The 22,499-nt window shown below is 41.8% G+C and overlaps 1 protein-coding gene across 1 annotated transcript in view; it reads left to right on the top strand.

The window, feature by feature from the left end:
- Positions 1-15: 15 nt before the first annotated feature.
- LOC143286896 (DNA damage-binding protein 1-like) overlaps positions 16-22,499 on the top strand; it is a 42,610-nt gene continuing 20,126 nt past the window's right edge. Inside the window, exons 1-16 of the mRNA XM_076594822.1 lie at positions 16-176; positions 7,546-7,694; positions 8,701-8,817; positions 9,516-9,661; positions 11,039-11,114; positions 11,460-11,574; positions 12,349-12,446; positions 12,903-13,061; positions 13,415-13,498; positions 14,617-14,733; positions 15,125-15,227; positions 16,020-16,092; positions 17,657-17,765; positions 19,100-19,278; positions 20,763-20,926; positions 22,026-22,133. Coding sequence (XP_076450937.1) covers positions 116-176; positions 7,546-7,694; positions 8,701-8,817; positions 9,516-9,661; positions 11,039-11,114; positions 11,460-11,574; positions 12,349-12,446; positions 12,903-13,061; positions 13,415-13,498; positions 14,617-14,733; positions 15,125-15,227; positions 16,020-16,092; positions 17,657-17,765; positions 19,100-19,278; positions 20,763-20,926; positions 22,026-22,133 — 1,858 coding nt within the window. The 5' untranslated portion in view covers positions 16-115. The remainder of the gene's footprint in view (positions 177-7,545; positions 7,695-8,700; positions 8,818-9,515; positions 9,662-11,038; positions 11,115-11,459; positions 11,575-12,348; positions 12,447-12,902; positions 13,062-13,414; positions 13,499-14,616; positions 14,734-15,124; positions 15,228-16,019; positions 16,093-17,656; positions 17,766-19,099; positions 19,279-20,762; positions 20,927-22,025; positions 22,134-22,499) is intronic.

The following is a 22,499-nucleotide window of genomic DNA, read 5'->3' on the forward strand; positions in this document are numbered from 1 at the left end:
TTAGCTTCCGTTGATCTTTTTGTGGACGTTCCAAACGACGGACGAACAAATTCACGAAGCCTAAGCACATAAAGAATCATACTATTTTGTTGGTCTTTGACTTAAATTGTTTAAAATGGCTTACAACTACGTTGTCACTGCCCACAAACCCACGGCAGTAAGCGCTTGTGTAACGGGTAAGTGGAGTTTGGAAAATATGTAAACATTTCGACACCATCTTCAGCAGACTGTAACGGAGTCGAGATGAATCTCGTCAACACTTTTAAGTTTTATATGCTCAATGTCTTGTTATTTCTCCAATTTTGCAATATACATGCTTGATTTGGAGAATGTGTTTCCTTTCTGTGCCATTTGTCTGTTAATAAAAATACGTGAAAGAAAACCGTACGCCTATACTTACTGGTTAAGTAATGTAAATGCTCGGAAACCCTGTACTGCACGTGGCCGAGAGAGTACAAAGTTGCAAATAAACCAGCCCAGACTGCTTTAGTTTAACCCTCAAAGTGCTGGATATAATAAAACATACTTACAGAAATCATGCTTAAAACAAAGGGATAGTTTGCCTCCGCTACCTGTGCTCTGATTTGGGGCATTTGTATGCTTATCAGTAAGAATAAATAGGTAAACCTATACATTTTTGGAAAGTAGAGTGAATGAAGAATCAGATAAAAGTAAGAAAAAGGCTGTACCTTGTAAGTAGAGATATTCCACAGGATATAAACAACAAATTTTGCAAACTTGTTTTCCAAAAACGCCAACCACAATGTTTATAGGTATTTTCACATCTTTTATAGGGTCAAAATCTCAAAATTGGCATTAAACTGTGCAGAAAATGTTCTGGCTGCAGAATCATGAAATGAATATAACTGAAACAATGAAATTATAAGCACTGTATTATTTGTTTGAGACACACCCACCGACGCCACGCACGCGCACATCTACAATACTTTATGCAATCACAGGCAAAAACAGAAATAAATGTTTTCTTTTAGCTCATGTTGCTTTCAAAAGCAGCAAGAATGCTTTAAATCAAAATAATTTCCAGTTTTCTAGCTTGATTTGGTCAAGAAATCACAATAGACCCATGCCTAACCCACTTTACCACCCCTCCCCACCCCCACCACCCACCCCCCAGTTTTTGTGGCTGGAGACACAAAACTGAATGAACAACAAGCAAGCCAGCATGCCCAAGTGTCAAAATAACAAAGCCGTTTTCACCAGAATCCCTGTCAGCAAATGAATCATCACTAGTGACAAGGTCACTCATTTCCTGAGCTTTGTCAACTTCAGTGTCACTCATTGTTTACAAAAAATACGAAGATCTGGACTTATAAACTCGGTCAAAGTTTGTGCAAACACAAGCAGGGAGGCAGTAACACCAGAACGAGGCAGTTTTACGAAGGCTGGCGAGCATAGCTGTACGATGTCGGACCTTACGTAAACAGAGCCACGATCGTGGCCCATCGCACTTTACCGGGAAAGCCACGATCGTGGCTCATCGCGCTCTCCGGGTTAAAAAGCACTTATCGGGTCGCTGCACTTTAGTCATCTGTAGAAAGAAAACAAGAGATACAACTTCTATTGTCTAGTTGTTTTTTTTGGTTTGAGTACATGTAATTATGATAAGACTGACATTGACTTGGGAAAGAAAAACATGTCATTGATCTGAGTGTTGAACGACATCCAGCTTCTGACAAGGATGCAGGACCACCATCACAGTGGCAGCAGCATTTGTCTGTGTTGAAGTTACACAGCCAACTGGCAAGGATGCAGGACCACCATCACAGTGGCAGCAGCATGTGCTCTGTATAGAAGTTACACAGCCAACTCCCCCCCCAACCCCCCACCCTGACTAGACTCCAACAACATTCCCCATCAAAGTAAAAAAGAAATATAAGATAAGCTGAACTGAACATGTGTACAGCGCAACCACTCATAAACACAGATAAGTTTATAAAGATAATTGTGTGTTACAATCGCTTCTTGAATAAAACAAATGTAGACCTCAGAAGAAAATGTCATATAACATTAAATAATAGATGAAATGAAATAGTTAACATAGATAAATAACTCACCCACTCATATACACCCAGTCCATGTGCCTAGCCCCCATCTGTCTTTGCACACATACACATCAGGACACACTAGTAACAAAAGTGCGCCACCCACTGTCACATTATCTGGATACACTGGTAGCAACAGTGCACCAGCCACTATCACTCATTACGAAGATGTGAGTATAAAAGAATAAGAAATAAAACAGAATAATAAAACCTGAATATATACAGTACCATAATAAAATCATAATTTCACTAGGTAAGAAAGAGCACATGTTGTTACTCATTGACATTTTGCCCATCGCTCCTGGTGGAGCATAGGCCATCGACGACCCCTCGCCATCGCACTCTGTTCTAGGCTGTTCTGGCCATTCCAGTCCAGTTGGTCCCTTGCTGCTTCAGCTCTGCCTCGGTATCTCGCCTCCAGCTATTGCGAGGCCAGCCTCTCTTCCTCTTTCCCTCTGGGTTCCAGGTCAGGGCTTGGCGTGTGATGCTGGACACTGGCTTCCTGAGGGTGTGTCCGATCCAGCCCCGCTTCCTCCGCAGTATCTGCTTGGCCACTGGTTCCTGTCCCGCTCGCTCCCACAGATCTTCGTTTCGGATCTTCTCCTGCCATCGGATCTTGTAGATGCGCCTCAGACAGGTGTTGAAGAATGTCTGAATCTTCTGCTGCACCATCTGTGTTGTCCGCCGTGTCTCGCATCCATAGAGCAGAATTGACTTCACATTGGAGTTGAAGATGCGGAGTTTGTTTTTCATACTGATTGCTCCAGATGTTCTTGAGCATGATGAAAGCTGTTCTTGCCTTGCCGATTCTGGCTGTGACATCTCGGTCCGTGCCTCCCTGTCGGTCAACCACGCTTCCCAAGTAGACGAAAGACTCCACCTCCCTGATGGGCTCCCCGCCGACTGTGACTGGAGTGTTGGCAGTGGTGTTGATCTTCATCAGCTCGGTCTTCTTCTTGTTGATCTTGAGCCCTGTCCTGGCTGATGTGGTCTCCAGGCGAGTGGTCTTGTCCTGCATCTGGCTGTGGTTGTGTGACAGGAGCACCGGGTCGTCAACGAAGTCGAGATCGTCCAGCTGTGTCCAGAGTGTCCACTGTATACTGTTGTTCCTGCCTGTTGTAGTGGTCTTCATGATCCAGTCGATGACCAGGAGGAAGAGGAACGGTGACAGCAGGCACCCTTGACGAACTCCGGTCTTCACCTCGAAACTTTCGGACAGCTGGCCTGCGTGGGCAGTCCTGCAGCTCATGTCCTGGCAGGTGCACCAGATGAGGGAGATGATCTTCTCTGGGACTCCGTAGTGCCTCAGCAGCTTCCACAGCATCTCTCTGTCCACACTGTCGAAGGCCTTTTCATAATCTATGAAGTTGATGTAGAGGGGGGAGTTCCACTCCAGCGACTGCTCCACGATGATGCGCAGGTTGGCGATCTGGTCGGCACAGGATTTGTTCCGCCGGAAGCCTGCCTGCTGGTCTCGGAGCTTGGGGTCGACAGCCTCTTTCATCCTTTCCAGTAGAACCCTGTTGAGAACCTTGCCTGGCGTTGACAGGAGCATGATCCCTCGGTAGTTGCTGCAGTCCCTGAGGTCTCCTTTCTTTGGCACCTTGATGATGATTCCTTCTTTCCACTGGGCCGGTACCTCCTCCTTCTCCCAGATCTTGCTGAAGAGGCTGTATAGCATGTTGACAGCTATTTCTGTGTCTGCTTTGATGGCTTCTGCTGGTATCTCGTCCGGCCCTGCAGCCTTCCTGTTTCTCAGAGTCATGATGGCCTTCTTGATCTCTACCTTTGAGGGTTTGTCGCAGCTGATGGGCAGTTCTGTCTCTGCAGGTGGAATGTCTGGTGGTGCATCAGGGGCGGGGCAGGGCGGTTCAGCAGCTCCCTGAAGTGTTCTGCCCATCGTTTCAGCTGTTCCTCGGTTGTTGTCAATGGATTCCCGTTCTTATCCTTCACTGGCTTGTTGGTCTGCTGGAACTTGCCCGTCAACTTCTTGGTCACCAGGTACAGGTCCTTCAGGTTCCCCTGTCCGGCTGCTGCCTCTGCTTGACTGGCCAGGTCGTCGATGTAGTCCCTCTTGTCCTTCTTGATGCTCCTCTTTACATCTCTGTCCACTGCTGTGTACTCTTCCTGTGCCTTTGCCTTAGTTGCTCTTGCTCTGCTCGTGTTCAGCAAAGTTTTCTTCTCTTTCCTTGTTTCCAGCTTGTGGATGGTGCTGGCAGAGATCCATTCCGTGTGCTGAGTTTTCTTCTTGGCAAGGACCTCTTCACATGTGTCGTGCCAGAGCTTCTTGCTGTGTTCCCATTGTGTTTCGATTGTTGTTTTTTATAATCTCGTTGCACCTTTTTTTGAAAGGTGTACATGTCAGCTCAGCTCACATGGTGTTCAGTAAAATTTAAACTGACCTCTGCCCACCAGCAGAATAAGGTTGCTTTATATTGGTGGAAACCTGCCACCATAAAAGTCGGACTGGCTTGATCAGAGACCTCAAAGTGCTGGTAGGACATCGCTTTCCTCTTTATGTCTTAGAAAAAGCTCTGTTCTTCAGATATCATCAGATAGATTGTATGTATATTTCTGTAAAAGGATCATAAAGGATAATTAATGGTCTCTGATCCCTCTCATAAAAGTTAACCCCTAGGCTGCCTGCATGACGAGATAACTCGTCATGGCAAGCATGTATGCTTCGCTGCCACAATGACGAGATAACTCGTCATCGAAATATTCCGATTTTTCCCTGGTTTGCATTCACTTCGTTGACAAAAATAGTGGTAGCTTTAGCCTGGGGAATCTCTCTAGATTCTATTCATAGCTAGAAACCCCATCTACATCATGAAGCAGTCCTTTATTTGAACGTTTTGGTTGGGTCACTGTCCAAGTGTTTGCCTGACTTCTCTCCTCGCTCGCTCAACAAAATGTTGGACTGACGCCGTGCTCAAGACATGCGATCGTGACGAACTAAATCAACCAAGATTTCTTTCTTTAGCTGATGCTCAGAAAGAATTGAAGCGTAAATTCGAAGGAGAAGATAGTGATGAACATTTATAGGACGATCTGATAGAAAATAAAGGGAGCAATCAAGAGAGTGGCCAAGATGCGACTGTCAGTGAGTAATGCCGGCTGTACAGATGTTAGCAGTCGACAGAACATGACCGAATTAGCAGCAGAGCGATATTCTTGGCACGCAGCCAACGCGGTCTGATGAGAACTGATCAAGTGACCATGTGAGAGGGGTGAGGAGGAGGGGGGTGGAGACTGAGGGGGCGTGGCCTCACATCCATCTTATCACTTGGAGAAGTCACAATGTATTGTGTATCTATCTCTTGAATATATATATATATATATATATATATATTGTGGTGGTTCTGGTTGTTCTAGTATGATTTTGTGTTTGCAGATATCCATTTGTCCAGAAAATATGATGTTTTTGTGCAAATTACCTGACTAATGTTTGTAATGAACAAGTTGAAAATGTGACAAAAAACAAAACACTGATTTCAAAATAACAGCATGTCACTAAAAATATATAAAATGGGAAAACAGCATGTGTTTTGTATTCTTTATTCATTTACCTTTCAGAAAATATATACTTTTATGGGTCTTTCTCCAATAACAAAGAGCACAGAATTTTTTGAAAATTTATACCTGTTTTTTTTTTTTGTGTGAAAAAACCCTGGCAAATAGATTTCAATTAAATTTTATTTTCCTGGCAGCAAAAGGGTTAAGCTGGCATGGCCTCTTGGAGGAAAATTCTTACTAAGATTAGTAAGAAACATACATTATGATACAGACTCTAAAAAAAAAAAGAAGAAAAAAGTAGTCTTTAATTTAGATTAGACATTACTGTAAACACGGATAAAATGTTACCATTCAGTCTCGGAGCTATGGCTTAAATCACACACTACTCTGAACTTGATATCACAAGTTTGTAATCATTTTCATCATTGCAAAATAGCTATAGTTCTTTCATTCTATTTTTATAACTTTCATTATATCCTGCTCACTGATCTGTATCTCTGATAGTCTCTCACTCTCCCCTCCCTGTTCCTTTCTTTTTAGTTTTAACCCTTTGACTGCCATGTCTGTTAAATAAACTCATTCTACTCCAGATATTCATAGTTATACTCGTACCATTAATTCCCGTGTGGACCAGGTACAAGTATTCTCAAAACAATACGTTATTCTAATTTCGTTTATTTTTTATGTGATGCCTAACTCTGTTAAAATTTAAATTAACAGATGTATTTCAACAAACATTTTTCATTTTTTGCGTACTTTAGAAGTTGGTAAACCAGTGACATATTAAAAGGCTAGGGAGAGGTTCATAATAAAGTGATTTTCTTTCCCCTGTTCATACTCTGAGTGATACATTCCTTGCAGGATCATTTTTTTCTCCTCAAAGAAAAAACTGGTTTTCTTTTAAAATGGCGATGCCACAACAGTCTGACAGGCAGTCCTTTTAAACGCATGAGGAAATGATGAATAAAGGGGACAACGGTGAAGAAAACGTGTACTGTAATGATTCAGAAGATAAACCTGATAAAAAAAAAAAGAGACTGAGGCGTATTACACCTTTTTTGTTCGTTACAATGTTGAGTGTTTGTGAGTTTGTTTGAGGAAATATTCACAAAATACTGTAACTAGTATAAGCATATGACAATTCCAATAAATGCTCACAAGTCACAGAATGAGCCCTTTTTTGATGTTGTTGTTGTTGTACTTTCAGTGTTTCATGTGAAAGTAGAATCTACTTTCCATTAACCAGTCAGTATAATTCCATTCTTAAATTCCCAGAAATAAACTATAGCACTTAGCAGTGACACAGTTTTTTTTGTTCTGCTAATTGAATACAGCACACAAGTTTTTTTTGTTCTGCTAATTGAATACAGCACACACACACACACACACACACACACACACACACACACACACACACACACACACACACACACACACACACACACACACCATCTATCACTTAGGTTGACTTTTAGTTAGACAGTATAACATTAAAGTTAAAGTAATAATTATATAGAACCAACATCTGTTGCAATGGTAATAATAGATTGATATCAGTGGATATTGATATCGCACACTGGTTATGATTAGGTGACAGTCATTGCTGTTTAGTGTTGGAGCAACTTTATCTTAGGACTTCCATCAGGAAGTCTATGCAAGTTTCTAGAATGGACTGAATATTTTATGGGTTTTTTTAAAGACTCATAAGTTACAATTTGCTGTTCAGTGTTCTTAGAAATGTTTTGATTTACCTTCTAAAATTGTACAATTTACCACTTGTGCTGCAAACAATGATTAAGTTCCAGAAAAGTTCAATTTTTGGTGACTGCTAAAATGTTTTTAGTGATCAGGTAGTTATAATGATCATAGATTTTGTTAACATAATTTTCATTGATGTATGGTAATGGTCTTGAGATTTTGTTAACATAGCATTCATTGATGCTGTTGATCTCTTCTTTTTTTTCAGGAAACTTCACATCTGCAGATGATCTTAATTTGATTATTGCAAAGAACACGAGGATGGAGATTTATTCAGTGACTCCAGAAGGACTGCGACCTGTGAAGGAAATTGGAATTTATGGTCGAATTGCTGTGATGAAACTTTTCAGACCTGCTGTAAGTTGAGGCTGAAAGTATAACCACTGTTTTTTGTTTACATTATGCTGAATACTGTTCATTTATTCATTTCAAAATCATAGATATTGAGTGGATGACTGTGTGGTGTGTGGGTATTAAACAAGGCGGTAGTTTTTTTCTGTTTGCAGGTGTCTAGTTGAATGGATAACTGTAGTGTGTGGTGTATCAAAAGGTACTGGCAAGGAGAGTTTTTTTGGTCTATGTTTAATGTTTGTGGATGGCTAGTTGAGTGGATGACAGTGTGGTGTGTAGGTATTGTCATGAGGGGTTTTTTTTTCTTCTCTGTTTGCGGGTGGCTAGTTGAGTGGCTGACTGTATGGTGTGTAGATATTGACAGAGGGAGAGATTTTTCAAGTGTGGGGGTGGCTAGTCATGGTTTACAGTATAATGTGTAGGTATCGACAAGGGGATAGCTTTTTCCCTGTTTATGAGTAGCTAGTTGAATGGCTGAATGCATAGTGTGCAGACAGTGACAGGGGGAGAGATTTTTACCTGTTTACAGGTGGCTAGCCGAGTGGTTGACAGTATGGTGTGTAGGTATTGACAGGGGGAGAGATTTTTTACCTGTTTACAGGTGGCTAGTTGAGTGGTTGACTGCATGGTGAATAGGTATTGACAGGGGGAGAGATTTTTACCTGTTTACAGGTGGCTAGTTGAGTGGTTGACTGCATGGTGAATAGGTATTGACAGGGGGAGAGATTTTTACCTGTTTACAGGTGGCTAGTTGAGTGGTTGACTGCATGGTGAATAGGTATTGACAGGGGGGGAGATTTTTACCTGTTTAAAGGTGGCTAGTCGAGTGACTGACTGTATGTTGTGTAGATAGTGATAGGGGGAGAGATTTTTCCCTGTTTACAGGTGGCTAGTCGAATGGTTGACTGTATGGTGTGTAGGTATTGACAGGGGGGTAGCTTTTTCCCCATGACAGACTCCTATGTGCTGGTAGCTAGTCGAGTGACTGACTGTGGAGTGTTGATGTGGGCAGGGGGAGAGCAAGGACCAGATGTTTGTGCTGACGGCCAAGTACAACGCCATGATCCTGGAGTGCCAGCAGGAGGGGGACAGCATTGAGATCATCACCCGCGCCCATGGCAATGTGCATGTGGGTTGATTGGTGTTTTGCTGCTGGATGGGCTTCTGTTGCATTGCCAGTGGTGCTCGATTAATCCCTTGACTGAACCTTAATGAAATAAAATCAGTGTGGCCTGAATTTGTCAAACGCAAGAACTACTCCATGTTGCTTTTATTTGGTGTAATTCAGTTTGCTGAACCAAGTTAATGCAAATCCCAAGAGGAAGAGGTTGAAACGAAGAATGATGATCAACATCCTGACCTGTAAGCTCAGTCTTACCACAGCTAGACAACAGCCTTCCACTTTCAGCAATTGTCACAGTGGTAATGCTATCAGGTTCTGGATCTTTTTGGACCATCTTGCAAATAGGCAGGGATGCACCTTTCTGACTTTCTAATTGTATTTTGATATTTTATTTACAAATTTATTTATACAAAAATAACTTTGAAATTTGGGGGAGAAAAATCAGGAAGATGCCTTATATATATATATATATATATATATATATATATATATATATATATATATATATATATATATATATATATGTTATTTTAACTAAACTGATGCTTTATGCACTGCCACAAACCATGATATGAACAGAAAGTTTATGAGAACATAATTTTATAGGCTCTCATGTGTGGATAGCCATTGAATTGATTTTCCTCCTTTGTCACTAGCACGTGGGTGCGTGCACACATGCATCATTGATGTAGAATTCGTTTCAGGACAAGATTGGCCGCCCCTCTGAGACTGGCATTTTGGGGATCATCGACCCCCAGTGTCGCTGCATTGGCCTTCGCTTGTATGATGGCCTGTTCAAAGTGATTCCTCTGGACAAGGACAACAGAGAGCTGAAGGCATTTAACGTCCGGTAGGCGCTTCAGTATGGAATCTAGACTGCTGGGAAATATGAATGTGGAACTTTGTTCTATGGGGAAACATTTTTTTTTTCTTGATTTGCATTGAGATTTGTCAAACAAAAAAGCACAGCTGATATTACATGTAGAAATAACTCTCAACATACTGGCACATTTTTTAGGGAAAAAAGTTATCCCTGTGCGTCTGCAGGTGTACTTCACTGGAAAGAGTGAGGATGGTGACACTGACATACTTACCATGGCCTTATCACTGCACTTGGTCAGTTCTCCAGTGCTTAACTTGCAGGAGGAACATGGCAAAATGGTTACAGTGTCAGTAAGGGTTTGGGTTCCTATCAGTCTGGCCCCTTCTCCCAAGTTTGACTGGAAAATCAAACTGAGCATCTAGTCATTGGGATGAGACGATAAACCAAAGTCGTGTGTGCAGCTCACACTTGGGGAACTGAAATTTGTGGAAAAAGAACCACTGGCAACATAAGTGTTATCCTCTGGCAAAATTCTGTAGAAGAAATCCACTGATAGGCACACAGATATATCCTGCACTGAAGGCATGACTTGGGTTGTTGGGTAATGCTGCTGGTCAGGCATCTGCCGAGCAGATGTGTGTAGCATATATAAGGATTTGTCCAAATTCAGTGAAATTCAGCCTCCTGATGAAACTGAAAATCCTCATGCTGAGATGCTGAGTCCAACTGTACCATTTTATGTGTAATGGGGAGGTCACTCCACACGACTTGTCAGCTTTGATGAGCTCTCGTCTGCTCTGTCACTAACTAATGTCATGTCTGTCTGAACACTTTCACTAAACTGCAGTCATTCCAGCAGTTTTTTCTGCAGCAGGGACTTAGCATTGTTTTGATCAGGCATTATTTATCATGCATAATTTATGTGTGTTAATGAAATTTTCACTAGTTTTGACATCTTCCAGTTATGTGAAAAGATATTCCGAAAGAAGCTGAATACTAGGCTGCGTTAACAGTTGTAGCAAATGAGCACGTGGTGAGTAAGTACCACTGATTTTCTTTCATGCATTTCTTATATTTATCTCTTCAAATAGTTGCCTTCACCACAGTAGCAGTGTAAAAAGCCAGTTGTCCAGATTGTTGAATTATTTCAGAAAGAGAGTCTCAGTTTTTTATTTATCTTTCATCTTTCTGGGGGCTGGATGTAGAAAAACGTGTGCTTATTCCGCTTCCCTCATTTAAATAGACTAATATTCAATCTCTATGCTTGTGTGTATGTCTGTCTCTGTCTCTCTCTTTTCTATCACTTGTCTGTTTTGTTGACACACATTTCTCTCACATAATTCTGAGGACTAATATGGGCACATGATAGCACTTTAATTCTTCTAGTTTTACTCTGTCTAACAGGCTGGAGGAGTTGACAGTGATTGACATACAGTTTTTGTACTGCTGCAATCACCCGACTGTCGCTTTGATTCACCAGGTAATGTTGTTTGGTGTGTCGGCTGTTTGTCCCTTTTTCTACACAGTGGTTGTGTATGTGTTCCTGGAAGTGATGTTCTGTCCAAAAATCATGTCCGTGAAATATGCAAACAAAGTTGGTGAATTATTTCATGTGTTTATATTGTTTAAACTGTAATTGAAATAATATGTGCTCACCAAAAAAGAAAAGAGAAGAAACTGAATAGATTACTTGCTGATCATAAGCTTAATTTTCTTCATTGAGCTCTTTGTTTTTCAGTTTTATTTCTTTTTTGATAACCTTTCTTTGTCTGTATTTGCTGATGTACAATATCGGCAGTCTGAAATGAGAGTCTTGGTGTTTTAGGACCACCATGGTCGTCATGTAAGGACATACGAGATTTCTCTACGAGAGAAGGAGCTCACCAAAAGCCCCTGGAAACAGAACAACGTGGAGACTGAGGCATGCATGATTATCCCAGGTTGGTGGTCAGTTTTTGGTGGCGCTGACAGACTCTGAGTTAATGTAGTAATGGTTTGCAGTCATTCTGAAGTTGATTGCATACAGATGAAGAAATATGTGCAGCTTATTGTATGTTCAAATTATTTTTATACTGACTGGCATTTCTCCAGCATGGTTAAATCAGATGTAAACTGATAGCATTGGATTTTGATGCATATTGCTGTTGTATTCTGTTAATGAAGTGAAGGGAAGTGGCAAGTTGATTTGTTCTAGGCAGGTGTGATTTTTTAAATTTTACTTTTTCCAAAGTGTAATTTGTTTCCTAGAACTGTACCAAAAAAACAAAAAAAAAAAAAAAAACCCAGAAAACTGTTCATGATCAGTCAAATTCTGTTCCAGGTTAAGAAATTTTTAAAATGTGTTTTTCAAGAAGGCTCTCTCATGCAAGCCTGCATGAGGATCTCACACAAGCAGGTGGGTGTGTGCACATGTGCTTGCATGCACAGACACACACAGTGCACTATCAAAAGAGCATGTAATAGAGGTTATTTTCCTTTTCCTGTCATGTACCTTATTTTGAGTTCAATATTTTCTTTCGTTTGAGGTTGAGTCATCTAGTTCCTGTTGCAATGTCTTATCCTGAACCATCAGACACCCAGATTCCTGGTGGTGTCCTTCATCACGTTCCTTATGTTGCGTGGTGGACATTGTGATAGTGGCATGGTTGATTTGTCTGTAATTCTTTGTGCCTGGTTGATGCATTCATGTTCTGTGCTTTTGGTGTTTTGTACAGTACCTGAACCTTACGGAGGAGCACTGATCATTGGTCAGGAGTCGGTCACATATCACAAGGGAGACAAATACATCCCCATTGCTCCTCCTGTCATCAAAGTGAGTTTTGGTTCTCGGAAGTGCTCTGGTCATTAACAGATTGAAAGAAAGCATCTGTATGACTTTCAGTTAGTCCGTATGATTTTGTTGTTGTTAAATGGAATTCAGGTTGATGTCTTGGGGGGGTGGGGGGGAGCATTTTCGAATTTATCTATAACCACAGTTATCATGCATCTTTATATTTGTTCTTTGTGCCAATGCAGTTTTCTGCAGAACTTTAGTTGGGTACTGTTGACTCTTTTAAAAGTGTGCACAAAACACATGCTGCGCATAAGAGTTGAGTTTTATCATCTCGTGTGAACGACTAGCGCCCATCAACTGCAGTGGAGGGGAGAGAAAAGATTGGGCTGTACCAGTTTGACATGGCAGGTGTGCTTAACCAAACAGGGAGCACAGTACACACTCCTTTACTACCACTCTCTGCTTCACCTGTGTGTGTGCATGTGTGTGTTGCAGCAACATGCGTTGACATGTTACGGGCGGGTGGACGCAAACGGGTCTCGCTACTTGCTGGGTGATATGAACGGGCGGCTGTTCATGCTGGTGCTGGAGCGCGAGGAGAAGATGGACGGCACCCACGTGGTGAAGGACCTCAGGGTGGAGCTGCTGGGAGAGGTATGGCTGCCTTTTTTTTGACTCACTTGTGCAAACAAAGTGAGTCTGTGTAATAACCCAGTGTTTGGTTGTGTGTGTGTGTGTCCATGGTAAACTTTAACGTTGTCATTTTCTCTGGAAATACTTTTTTTGGTTTTACATCATTGCGGACCTCAAACGAGAAATTCTTATTTGCGACGCCCAGTTTTGTTTTTGCTGTTATCCTGTGAGCATTCTTACCTCTGGCATGTTGCTTTGTTTCTTTCGCTCAAGGAAGGTTAATTGGTGAGCATTTGCGTACAGAGGACTTTTTTGTAAAGAGTGACAGAAAGTTGTATGACTAAGCAATGGTATCTGCTTCCTTTTGTTTTCAGACCACAATAGCAGAATGCATCACCTACCTGGACAATGGTGTGGTCTTTGTTGGATCCAGACTGGGGGATTCACAGCTTGTCAAGGTAGGGTTTTCAGGACTGTTCATCTTGTTGGCTGTTTGTTGTATAGCTTGTTGTGCACCTGTACATAGAGACACTGTTGCAGAATCGGTTGACCTTGGACTTCTGATCCAGGGGTCACCAGTAATTGGGGTTGGAGGGCCCTTTTCAGCGTGATATTGTGTCCTTGGGAAAGGCACTTTACTTTGATTTTCCTCACTTCATCCAGGTGTGAATGGGTACTTGACTTTCATCATGGAAGCTTAAAATAGTGAAAGATATTTGGGCCCTACCCTCTTATGCAGAGCCCTAAACACAGTGGAGATGAAATCACTGCCCCGATGGCTGTAATAGGCTATTGGTCCTTTAATCTTTGACCTTAATGATAAGTACCTGCAGGTATGTTTTCTTTGAAAACCAAAGTTGGTCATAGTGGGTGAAGTACTGGTGTGGGAATGATAATTGTACATGATTTTTTTTCCACCCTTTAAGTATAGGGCCAGCGTTCAGTCCAACAGTTCAGTGCATTTTACTCTGACCAGTATCCTGCTGCCTGCTTATCCAGGCAGTAATGTTTAATGCCCTGTGCGGTCAGCTGGACTAGAAGCAGCAATGTTGAGGCAGTTAGTGTGCCACATATCTGAATTTTTTTTTTTTTTTCTCTAAACAACCAACACCACTCTGCCAGCTTGACTCGTTCCTTTTCTTTCATGAACCAACAATATTTGTGTCTGCACACGTGCGTGTAAATGTGTCATGGATGTGTATATGCAAACCTCAGTTGCATCCCTGGTCATCACTTTCAGATTCCCCCCTCTCAGTACTTCAGCTTGTTCTGGGTTAACCGTCTCTAACCTTGTTGGTGGTGTTGGTTGTTGGGAATGATCTTTTAAAAAGAAATACTTGTTTGGTTGGAAAGGGGTGATCTTTGAATGGAAATATCATTAGTTTTAAACACCATGCATCATGTCAGAGTACCCTTTCTGGAAATGCAGTTGATTTTAATGCAGTTTTGTTTGTATGTATGGGTTTGTTTTTTTTTGTGTGTGTACATGTTTTGAAATCCAGTCATTGAGTTATAAATGTTATTTTAGATCTCAGTTACTTCAGTCTCTCTATGATGTTGCATTGTGTGCTTGTAGCTGAATGCTGAACCAGACGAGAACGGAGGCTTTGTCCAGATCATGGAGACATTTGTCAACCTGGGGCCCATCGTGGACATGTGTGTGGTGGACCTGGAGCGACAGGGACAGGGACAGGTGGGGTGTTCAGGCCTTTTGTCAGTGTCTGGTCTGGATTTTTTAAATTTTTTTAAAATTTTATTCCATCGTCAGGTTTGCAGTTTAGACACAGCATCACACTAAATCATCTTGTTAGTGATTTCTGTACCACATTAATGCATATTAAGTCCGAGATAATGTTCAAACATGGATTTTTTATATACATTGGACATAAATGTACTTAAACTTAATCAAGACATACACAAAGCAAGACACACATATGAAGGCACAATCACACATGCACACATGAGCGCATGCATCATGTCTTTACATAAGAAACTTTGATAAGCAACTGAAAGAAAAGATAAAAAGAGTGGATATTTTGCTGTTTCTTCATGAAGAATGTTTTTCCTTATGTTATTGATTTCAGTTGGTGACATGCTCTGGAGCGTTCAAGGAGGGCTCCCTGCGAATCATCCGCAACGGGATCGGCATCCATGAACACGCCAACATTGATCTTCCCGGCATCAAAGGTACTTACTTCATTATTTCCTCCTAATTTAACTGACAGTATTGTACATGCTTTTACTTCCAACTTTTTATGGCAGTATGCGTAATATGAGAGGGGGCTTTTTTTTTTTTTTTTTTCGAGGTTTGTGACTTTGCTACTTGTCTTTCAGTTGTTGTGTTTTTTTTTTATCTCCACAGAACTTTTATTTAGGAGAGATTTTTTTCAGATTTGATACCTTGAAGTGAATTTGAAGCTTGATATAATTTACCCTGTATGTTGAATAATTGTCCTTTTATGGTTTTTTTTTTTTTTTTTTTTTTTTTTTTTTTTTTTTTTTTTTTTAACCTTTCCCCCAGGCAGGGAGGCCAGGGGCTCTCTCACAACACCCTCCCTCTGAAAATAATGTGCTAGAAATTTCCTCTGTTCTATTGCTCTCTTTGTTTCCTGCTGTTTATACAAGGTATGTCAAGTCATGTTTAGGCTCGGTGAATGATGGACCTCCAAGCACAGAGCTGCTGTGTTCCGTTCAGAATATTGATGATAGCAGTAGGACACAGAAGTTTAAAAAAACCAAAAAAAACCGGTATCCTTGTGTTCATTCCATTCAGAATATTGATGACAGCAGTAACACACAGAGGTCAGAAAAAAAACAACAACTGTATCCAAGTGTTAACTTATCTGAATAGGTCATCATCATTTGAGATATTTTGTCCTTTTTTTTTTTTTATTCAGGATTATGGTATGTATTGCACAGTTTGTTTGAATCACATGATCATATAGCATAACATTTGTGTGTGTGTGTGTTTTATTTCAGGACTGTGGCCTTTGAAGATGAACTCCGACAAATTTGACAACTTGCTGGTCTTGTCTTTTGTGGGCCAGTCAAGGTGAGTGGGACTGTGTTCGATGGATAAAATGTATAGAGGGAAAAGAGATTGAGCATTGTGTTTGGTAGATGCTCTGAGGGGAAAAGAGATTGAGCATTGTGCTTGGTAGATGCTCTGAGGGGAAAAGAGATTGTGTTTAGTAGATGCTCGGAGGGGAAAAGAGATTGAGCATTGTGTTTGGTAGATGCTCTGAGGGGAAAAGAGATTGAGCATTGTGTTTGGTAGATGCTCGGAGGGGAAAAGAGATTGAGCATTGTGTTTGGTAGATGCTCCGAGGGGAAAAGAGATTGTGTTTAGTAGATGCTCGGAGGGGAAAAGATATTGAGCATTGTGTTTGGTAGATGCTCGAAGGGGAAAAGAGATTGAGCATTGTGTTTGGTAGATGCTCTGAGGGGAAAAGAGATTGTGTTTAGTAGATGCTCGGAGGGGAAAAGAGATTGAGCATTGTGTTTGGTAGATGCTCGAAGGGGAAAAGAGATTGAGCATTGTGTTTGGTAGATGCTCGGAGGGGAAAAGAGATTGAGCATTGTGTTTGGTAGATGCTCCGAGGGGAAAAGAGATTGTGTTTAGTAGATGCTCGGAGGGGAAAAGATATTGAGCATTGTGTTTGGTAGATGCTCGGAGGGGAAAAGAGATTGAGCATTGTGTTTGGTAGATGCTCTGAGGGGAAAAGAGATTGTGTTTAGTAGATGCTCTGAGGGGAAAAGAGATTGTGTTTAGTAGATGCTCGGAGGGAAAAAGAGATTGAGCATTGTGTTTGGTAGATGCTCTGAGGGGAAAAATGATTGAGCATTTTGTTTGGTAGATGTTTGGAGGGGAAAAGAGATTGTGCATTGTGATTAGTAGATGCTCGGAGGGGAAAAGAGATTGTGTTTAGTAGATGCTCTGAGGGAAAAAGAGATTGTGTTTAGTAGATGCTCTGAGGGGAAAAGAGATTGTGTTTAGTAGATGCTCGGAGGGGAAAAGAGATTGAGCATTGTGTTTGGTAGATGCTCAAAGGGGAAAAGAGATTGAGCATTGTGTTTAGTAGATGCTCCGAAGGGAAAAGAGATTGTGTTTAGTAGATGCTCGGAGGGGAAAAAAGATTGAGCATTGTGTTTAGTAGATGCTCTGAGGGGAAAAGAGATTGTGCATTGTGTTTAGTAGATGCTCCGAAGGGAAAAGAGATTGTGTTTAGTAGATGCTCGGAGGGGAAAAGAGATTGAGCATTGTGTTTGGTAGATGCTCTGAGGGGAAAAAAGATTGAGCATTTTGTTTGGTAGATGTTTGGAGGGGAAAAGAGATTGTGCATTGTGTTTAGTAGATGCTCTGAGGGGAAAAGAGATTGTGCATTGTGTTTAGTAGATGCTCTGAGGGGAAAAGAGATTGTGCATTGTGTTTAGTAGATGCTATGAGGGGAAAAGAGATGTTGCATTGTGTTTAGAAGAAGCACTATACAGAGAAAAGTGAATGCCAGTGCACCAAGTTTAACTTTGAGAAATATGCTGATTGCCAGTGCATGGAGTAGTCTAATTTTGCAGCTCTATACAAATGCCATGCATTATCCTCATCATTGTGTGTGCAGAGTGCTGATGCTGAGCGGAGAAGAGGTGGAAGAGACGGAGCTGGCGGGGTTTGACGGAGACAGCCAGACCTTCGTGTGCACCAACATCACACTGGACCAGATGCTGCAGGTCAGCACGCTGTGTGGTACATGCAGTCAGGGTGACACACATGGTCCGCATCATGGTACAGTGTATCGTGTGTGTCTGACAGGAAGGAGGTCACTGTTAATGCCTTTCGACAAACTGAACCAAACTGAATGAAAGTAAGGATGTCACTGTTAATGCCTTTCGACAAACTGAACCAAACTGAATAAAAGTAAGGATGTCACTGTTAATGCCTTTCGACAAACTGAACCAAACTGAATAAAAGTAAGGATGTCACTGTTAATGCCTTTCGACAAACTGAACCAAACTGAATGAAAGTCGGTCACGTATGGAACACAGTAACACAGTTGGTAAAAGTATCTGATATAATACCATATGCTGCACATTAGCACTTAGAGGACTGACAGGCCCACAGAAGCAGAGTATGGCTGCCTACATTCTGGGATGAAAGCTGTCATACAAGTAAAACCCACTTACGCATACAAGTATACAGGTGTAAATTCAGAAGCCTGTACAGTGGAGGAGGACTGGACTGTTGCGGTGTCATCTGTTCTCTGAACCAGAGCAGGGTGGCACAAGCCATCTCAGCAGCACACAGCTTGATCAGTGAGGAGAATTAATTCGACTTCTCAAGATACCTCGCGTCAGACCGGAGACCTTCTGACATTGATCTTTTTTCAAGCCCCTGAGACATGGAACAGACTCCCTAACAACCTCTAGACAGTCTGACTCCCTAGAGTCTTTTGCAACTGGCCTAAAAACTCGCCTTCTTCTCTTAGTAATAAGTGCCGTTGTGGTTTGTCTATCCAAACAGTGTGTACTCAAGTACGTGTGGAATGTTTGACTACTTAGTCTATGCTTGACTTTAAGGGGTGGTGGTGGGGGGTTAACAGGAATGACAATTGGTGATTGTGTCTGGATGATGCCTGAAAAGTGGGTTGGACATTGCATTCTTCTTTTCTATGAATTAGCTTTTGTTTTGTTGGTTGTGTTTGTTTTTAAACTGTGTATACAGTGCTGTACACGCAGCATCTAGATGGTGTCAACTTTTTGTACATGTGATTGATTATATAAGTCTGGGTGTGTTGATCGTTGGAGGAGAGGTTACTGTCTGCCTCTGTGTATGTTTCTGGACATTGATATGATTCAAGTTTTTGTTTTTCTTGTGTGTGTGTGTGTTTTACATGCTTATGTTGATGTTTTTGTTTTTATGGTATTTATGTGTGTGTGTGTGTGTGCTTTTACCTTTACATTCATGTTTTTATCTTTGTGTGTATGTATGTGTGTGCATGCTTTTGTGTGCTTCTATCCATGTTCATGTATTTATTTATTTATGTGTGTATGTGTATACACTGCAGATCACCCAGCGGTCAGTGCGTCTGGTGAGCCTGACAGGGGAAGGGCTTCTGTGCGAGTGGACCCACCCTGACGGCCGCAACATCAGTCTGGCCAGCTGCAACACCACCCAGGCCGCCATCGCTGCCGGCTCTGAGCTGCACTACTTTGAGCTGGGCCCTGGAACCATCAAGCATGCAGGGTGAGGCTGTAGTTTGGTACTCACCAACTTACTACCCTTTCGTGCCCTCTTGAATGTTGGGCAGCAATGAAGAACCACCACTCTGGTCTGTTTGGGGCCAGTCTTTGAATGGTACCACAGGTGTGCTTCAGGGTCTTGAGTTCTTTAGTGGTTCTGCGCCAGGTGTCCTTCGGCCTTCCTGTCTTGTGTCTACACCTTCTGGCTTCCAGTGAAGAGCTGTCTGGTTGATTTATGTTACCACGCTCTCTCTGCATGATGTGTCCAGTCCATGATGATGGTCTCTGTGTTCTCTTGTTTGCGCAGGGTTAGTATTTGTTGGTTGGAGATAGTATTGAGCAAGGAGAATCACGGGATTCTTTGGAGGTTTTTGGAATGTTAACAACTTCGTCAGATCACTCTCAGTCATCCTCCAGCATTCTGAGTCATAGAGTAGTTTTGAAAGAACACAACTCTGAGCAGTAATTGATGATAATGATAATGATGAGGATAATAATCCAATTTATATAGATATGATGAGGGCTTAGCATTGTCAGACCTGCTAGCTATGCTATGTTTTGAGCAAAGCATGCTCTGCTGAGCTTCAGAATGCTGCGACTTAGCTCACAATGAAAATATATGCTAGGCAAAAATCAAGCATCATTGTTGTTTTCTTTGATAGATCGATTGATACTGTGATTGAACTTAAGTCACATGGTAGGGGAAAAAGGAGCCTGGAAGAGTGGCCGGTTGGAGCTCAGTTTACATTTTCTCCACTTAAGTTCTAGAGAACTAGACTGTTCCTTCCTGCTGTCAGTCCCCTCTGACGTTCACTTCCCGCTGGCAGTCCATCGTGTTAGAAAGAAAGAGTCTCGCTCTGTGAAAAGAAAAGCCAGAGATGAATTGACATTGACAGCAGAGAAACGAGTACCCGCACACTGCTACAATGAAGCTGACTGCAAAGAATACCTTGTGTATTGGACCTTTTTGTCAAACCATGCTCTGTGCACTGTATCAGTATGTCAAATCAGCAAAGTGTCGCATACCAGGATGAACAATATTTTACATGTTAAAACCTCTAGTGAAAAGCAGCAACACCATCAGTTTCTTTTTTTCTTTCATAATGCCAGTGGGACTATGATTGTTTTGTTTGTTGGAAACTTACTGACAGCCCTTGTGGTACCTTGGCATGCAACTAAAACTTGCTGACAGCCCTTGTGGTACCTTGGCATGCAACTAAAACTTGCTGACAGCCATTGTGGTACCTTGGCATGCAACTAAAACTTACTGACAGCCATTGTGGTACCTTGGCATGCAACTAAAGCTTGCTGACAGCCCTTGTGGTCCTTGGCATGCAACTAAAACTTGCTGACAGCCCTTGTGGTCCTTGGCATGCAACTAAAACTTGCTGACAGCCCTTGTGGTCCTTGGCATGCAACTAAAACTTGCTGACAGCCCTTGGTCTGTGACCCGAGACATGCTGACAGTGGGGTTCTGTGTGGTTGCAGGCAGACAACGATGGAGCATGAGGTGGCGTGTCTGGACATCACACCCCTGAAGGAGGGGGAGACGCAGGCCGACCTGATCGCTGTGGGCCTGTGGACAGACATCTCCGCCCGAATCCTGCGTCTGCCCACCTTTGAGAGTCTGCACACTGAGATGCTGGGGGGAGGTGGGTGTGGGACTTTTTCTTTTCTCTAGCATTTTTATTCAAAATTTTCTCTCTTACAGCATACTTTAGTTACACTTACCATTCCATGATCCACTGATGCAGACTCTGGCAGGGGCCTGATTCCTTGTCCTGTGCAAAGAGCTGGTCTGCTGAAGGGGAGAAAACTAAAGTCTTAATTGAATATGTTCACTCTTATTTTCCAATGTAATATATTAATGATAACAGAAAGTAGAATGATAGAATAAAGAAAACAGAGAAACCAAAGTTTATCTAAATTATTATTGACACAATAGTAAAATAAATGTTAAAGAGAAAATGCAGCTAAGAAAATGTGAAAATACATATTCACTCACACATTCATGTACATGATTATACATATGTGCATATGCATGAGCATGGGAATTGGAAAGCTTGGTGGATGTGGTTTGCCATTCCCACTATTGTTAAACTGTACATGATGTTCTAACACACAGATGTAAGTTATCGAATATATCTAGGTCAGTATAATGTTTGTGTATGGTACTTCTTCTTCTTCTTCTTCTGCGTTCACTTGTATGCACACGTGGGCTTTTACGTGTATGACTGTTTTTACCCCGCCATGTAGGCAACCATACTCCATTTTCGGGGGGGGTGTATGCTGGGTATGTTCTTGTTTCCATAACCCACCGAAAGCTGACATGGATTACAGGATCTGAAACGTGCATATTTGATCTTCTGCTTGCATATACACACGAAGGGGGTTCAGGCACTAGCAGGTCTGCACATATGTTGACCTGGGAGATCGTAAAAATCTCCACCCTTTACCCACCAAGCGCCGTCACCGTGATTCGAACCCGGGACCCTCAGATTGATAGTCCAACGCTTTAACCACTCGTCTGTTGCGCCCGTCGTGTATGGTACAACTCTTGATAATAAAAATGATACAGGTTGATGCTTACAACTCCCAGGCAGGGAGCTTGTATCATTTTTGATTTAGAAAAAAAGAAAAAAAGTGAAGCATAGATAAACATTCATGCATCAGGTACACCATACACAAACTTAGGAACTAGACGTGATTGTTGTTTACCTTTCTCTTTCATACACCTGTGTGTGGCTGCAGAGATCATTCCCAGGTCCACGCTGATGGCCACGTTTGAAGGACTGCGCTACCTGCTGGTCGCTCTGGGCGATGGATCACTCTTCTACTTCTCCCTTGACCACCTCACAGGTGAGTGGACCTTACCCACTGTTTTGATAGTAATAACAATGATAATAGTGTTGTTGTTTTTTTGTGTTTTTTTGTTGTTGTTGTTTTTTTTGTTTTTTATTATAAGCTCTTGTTTTTCTCTTCTTGTGCCTTTTTTTCTTTTAATGCTCATTGGCTGTTACTGTTTGTTTGTACTGTTTTGTACTGTTTGTTCGTACTGTTTTCTGTATATTGCATACATGTTTTTGCGAAATTGAAAAAAGTTTAAAGAAAAAAGAAAAGAAATCTTATCACTGAGTTGCCACAAAATTTTGCCCAAGAGGAGCAAACAGATTGGCCTGGTTTGCTATCTGTGTGACATGGTATATTTAACCAAACTGGGAGTAT

Source organism: Babylonia areolata, chromosome 10, assembly GCF_041734735.1.
Source record: "Babylonia areolata isolate BAREFJ2019XMU chromosome 10, ASM4173473v1, whole genome shotgun sequence".
NCBI lineage: Eukaryota > Metazoa > Mollusca > Gastropoda > Neogastropoda > Buccinidae > Babylonia > Babylonia areolata.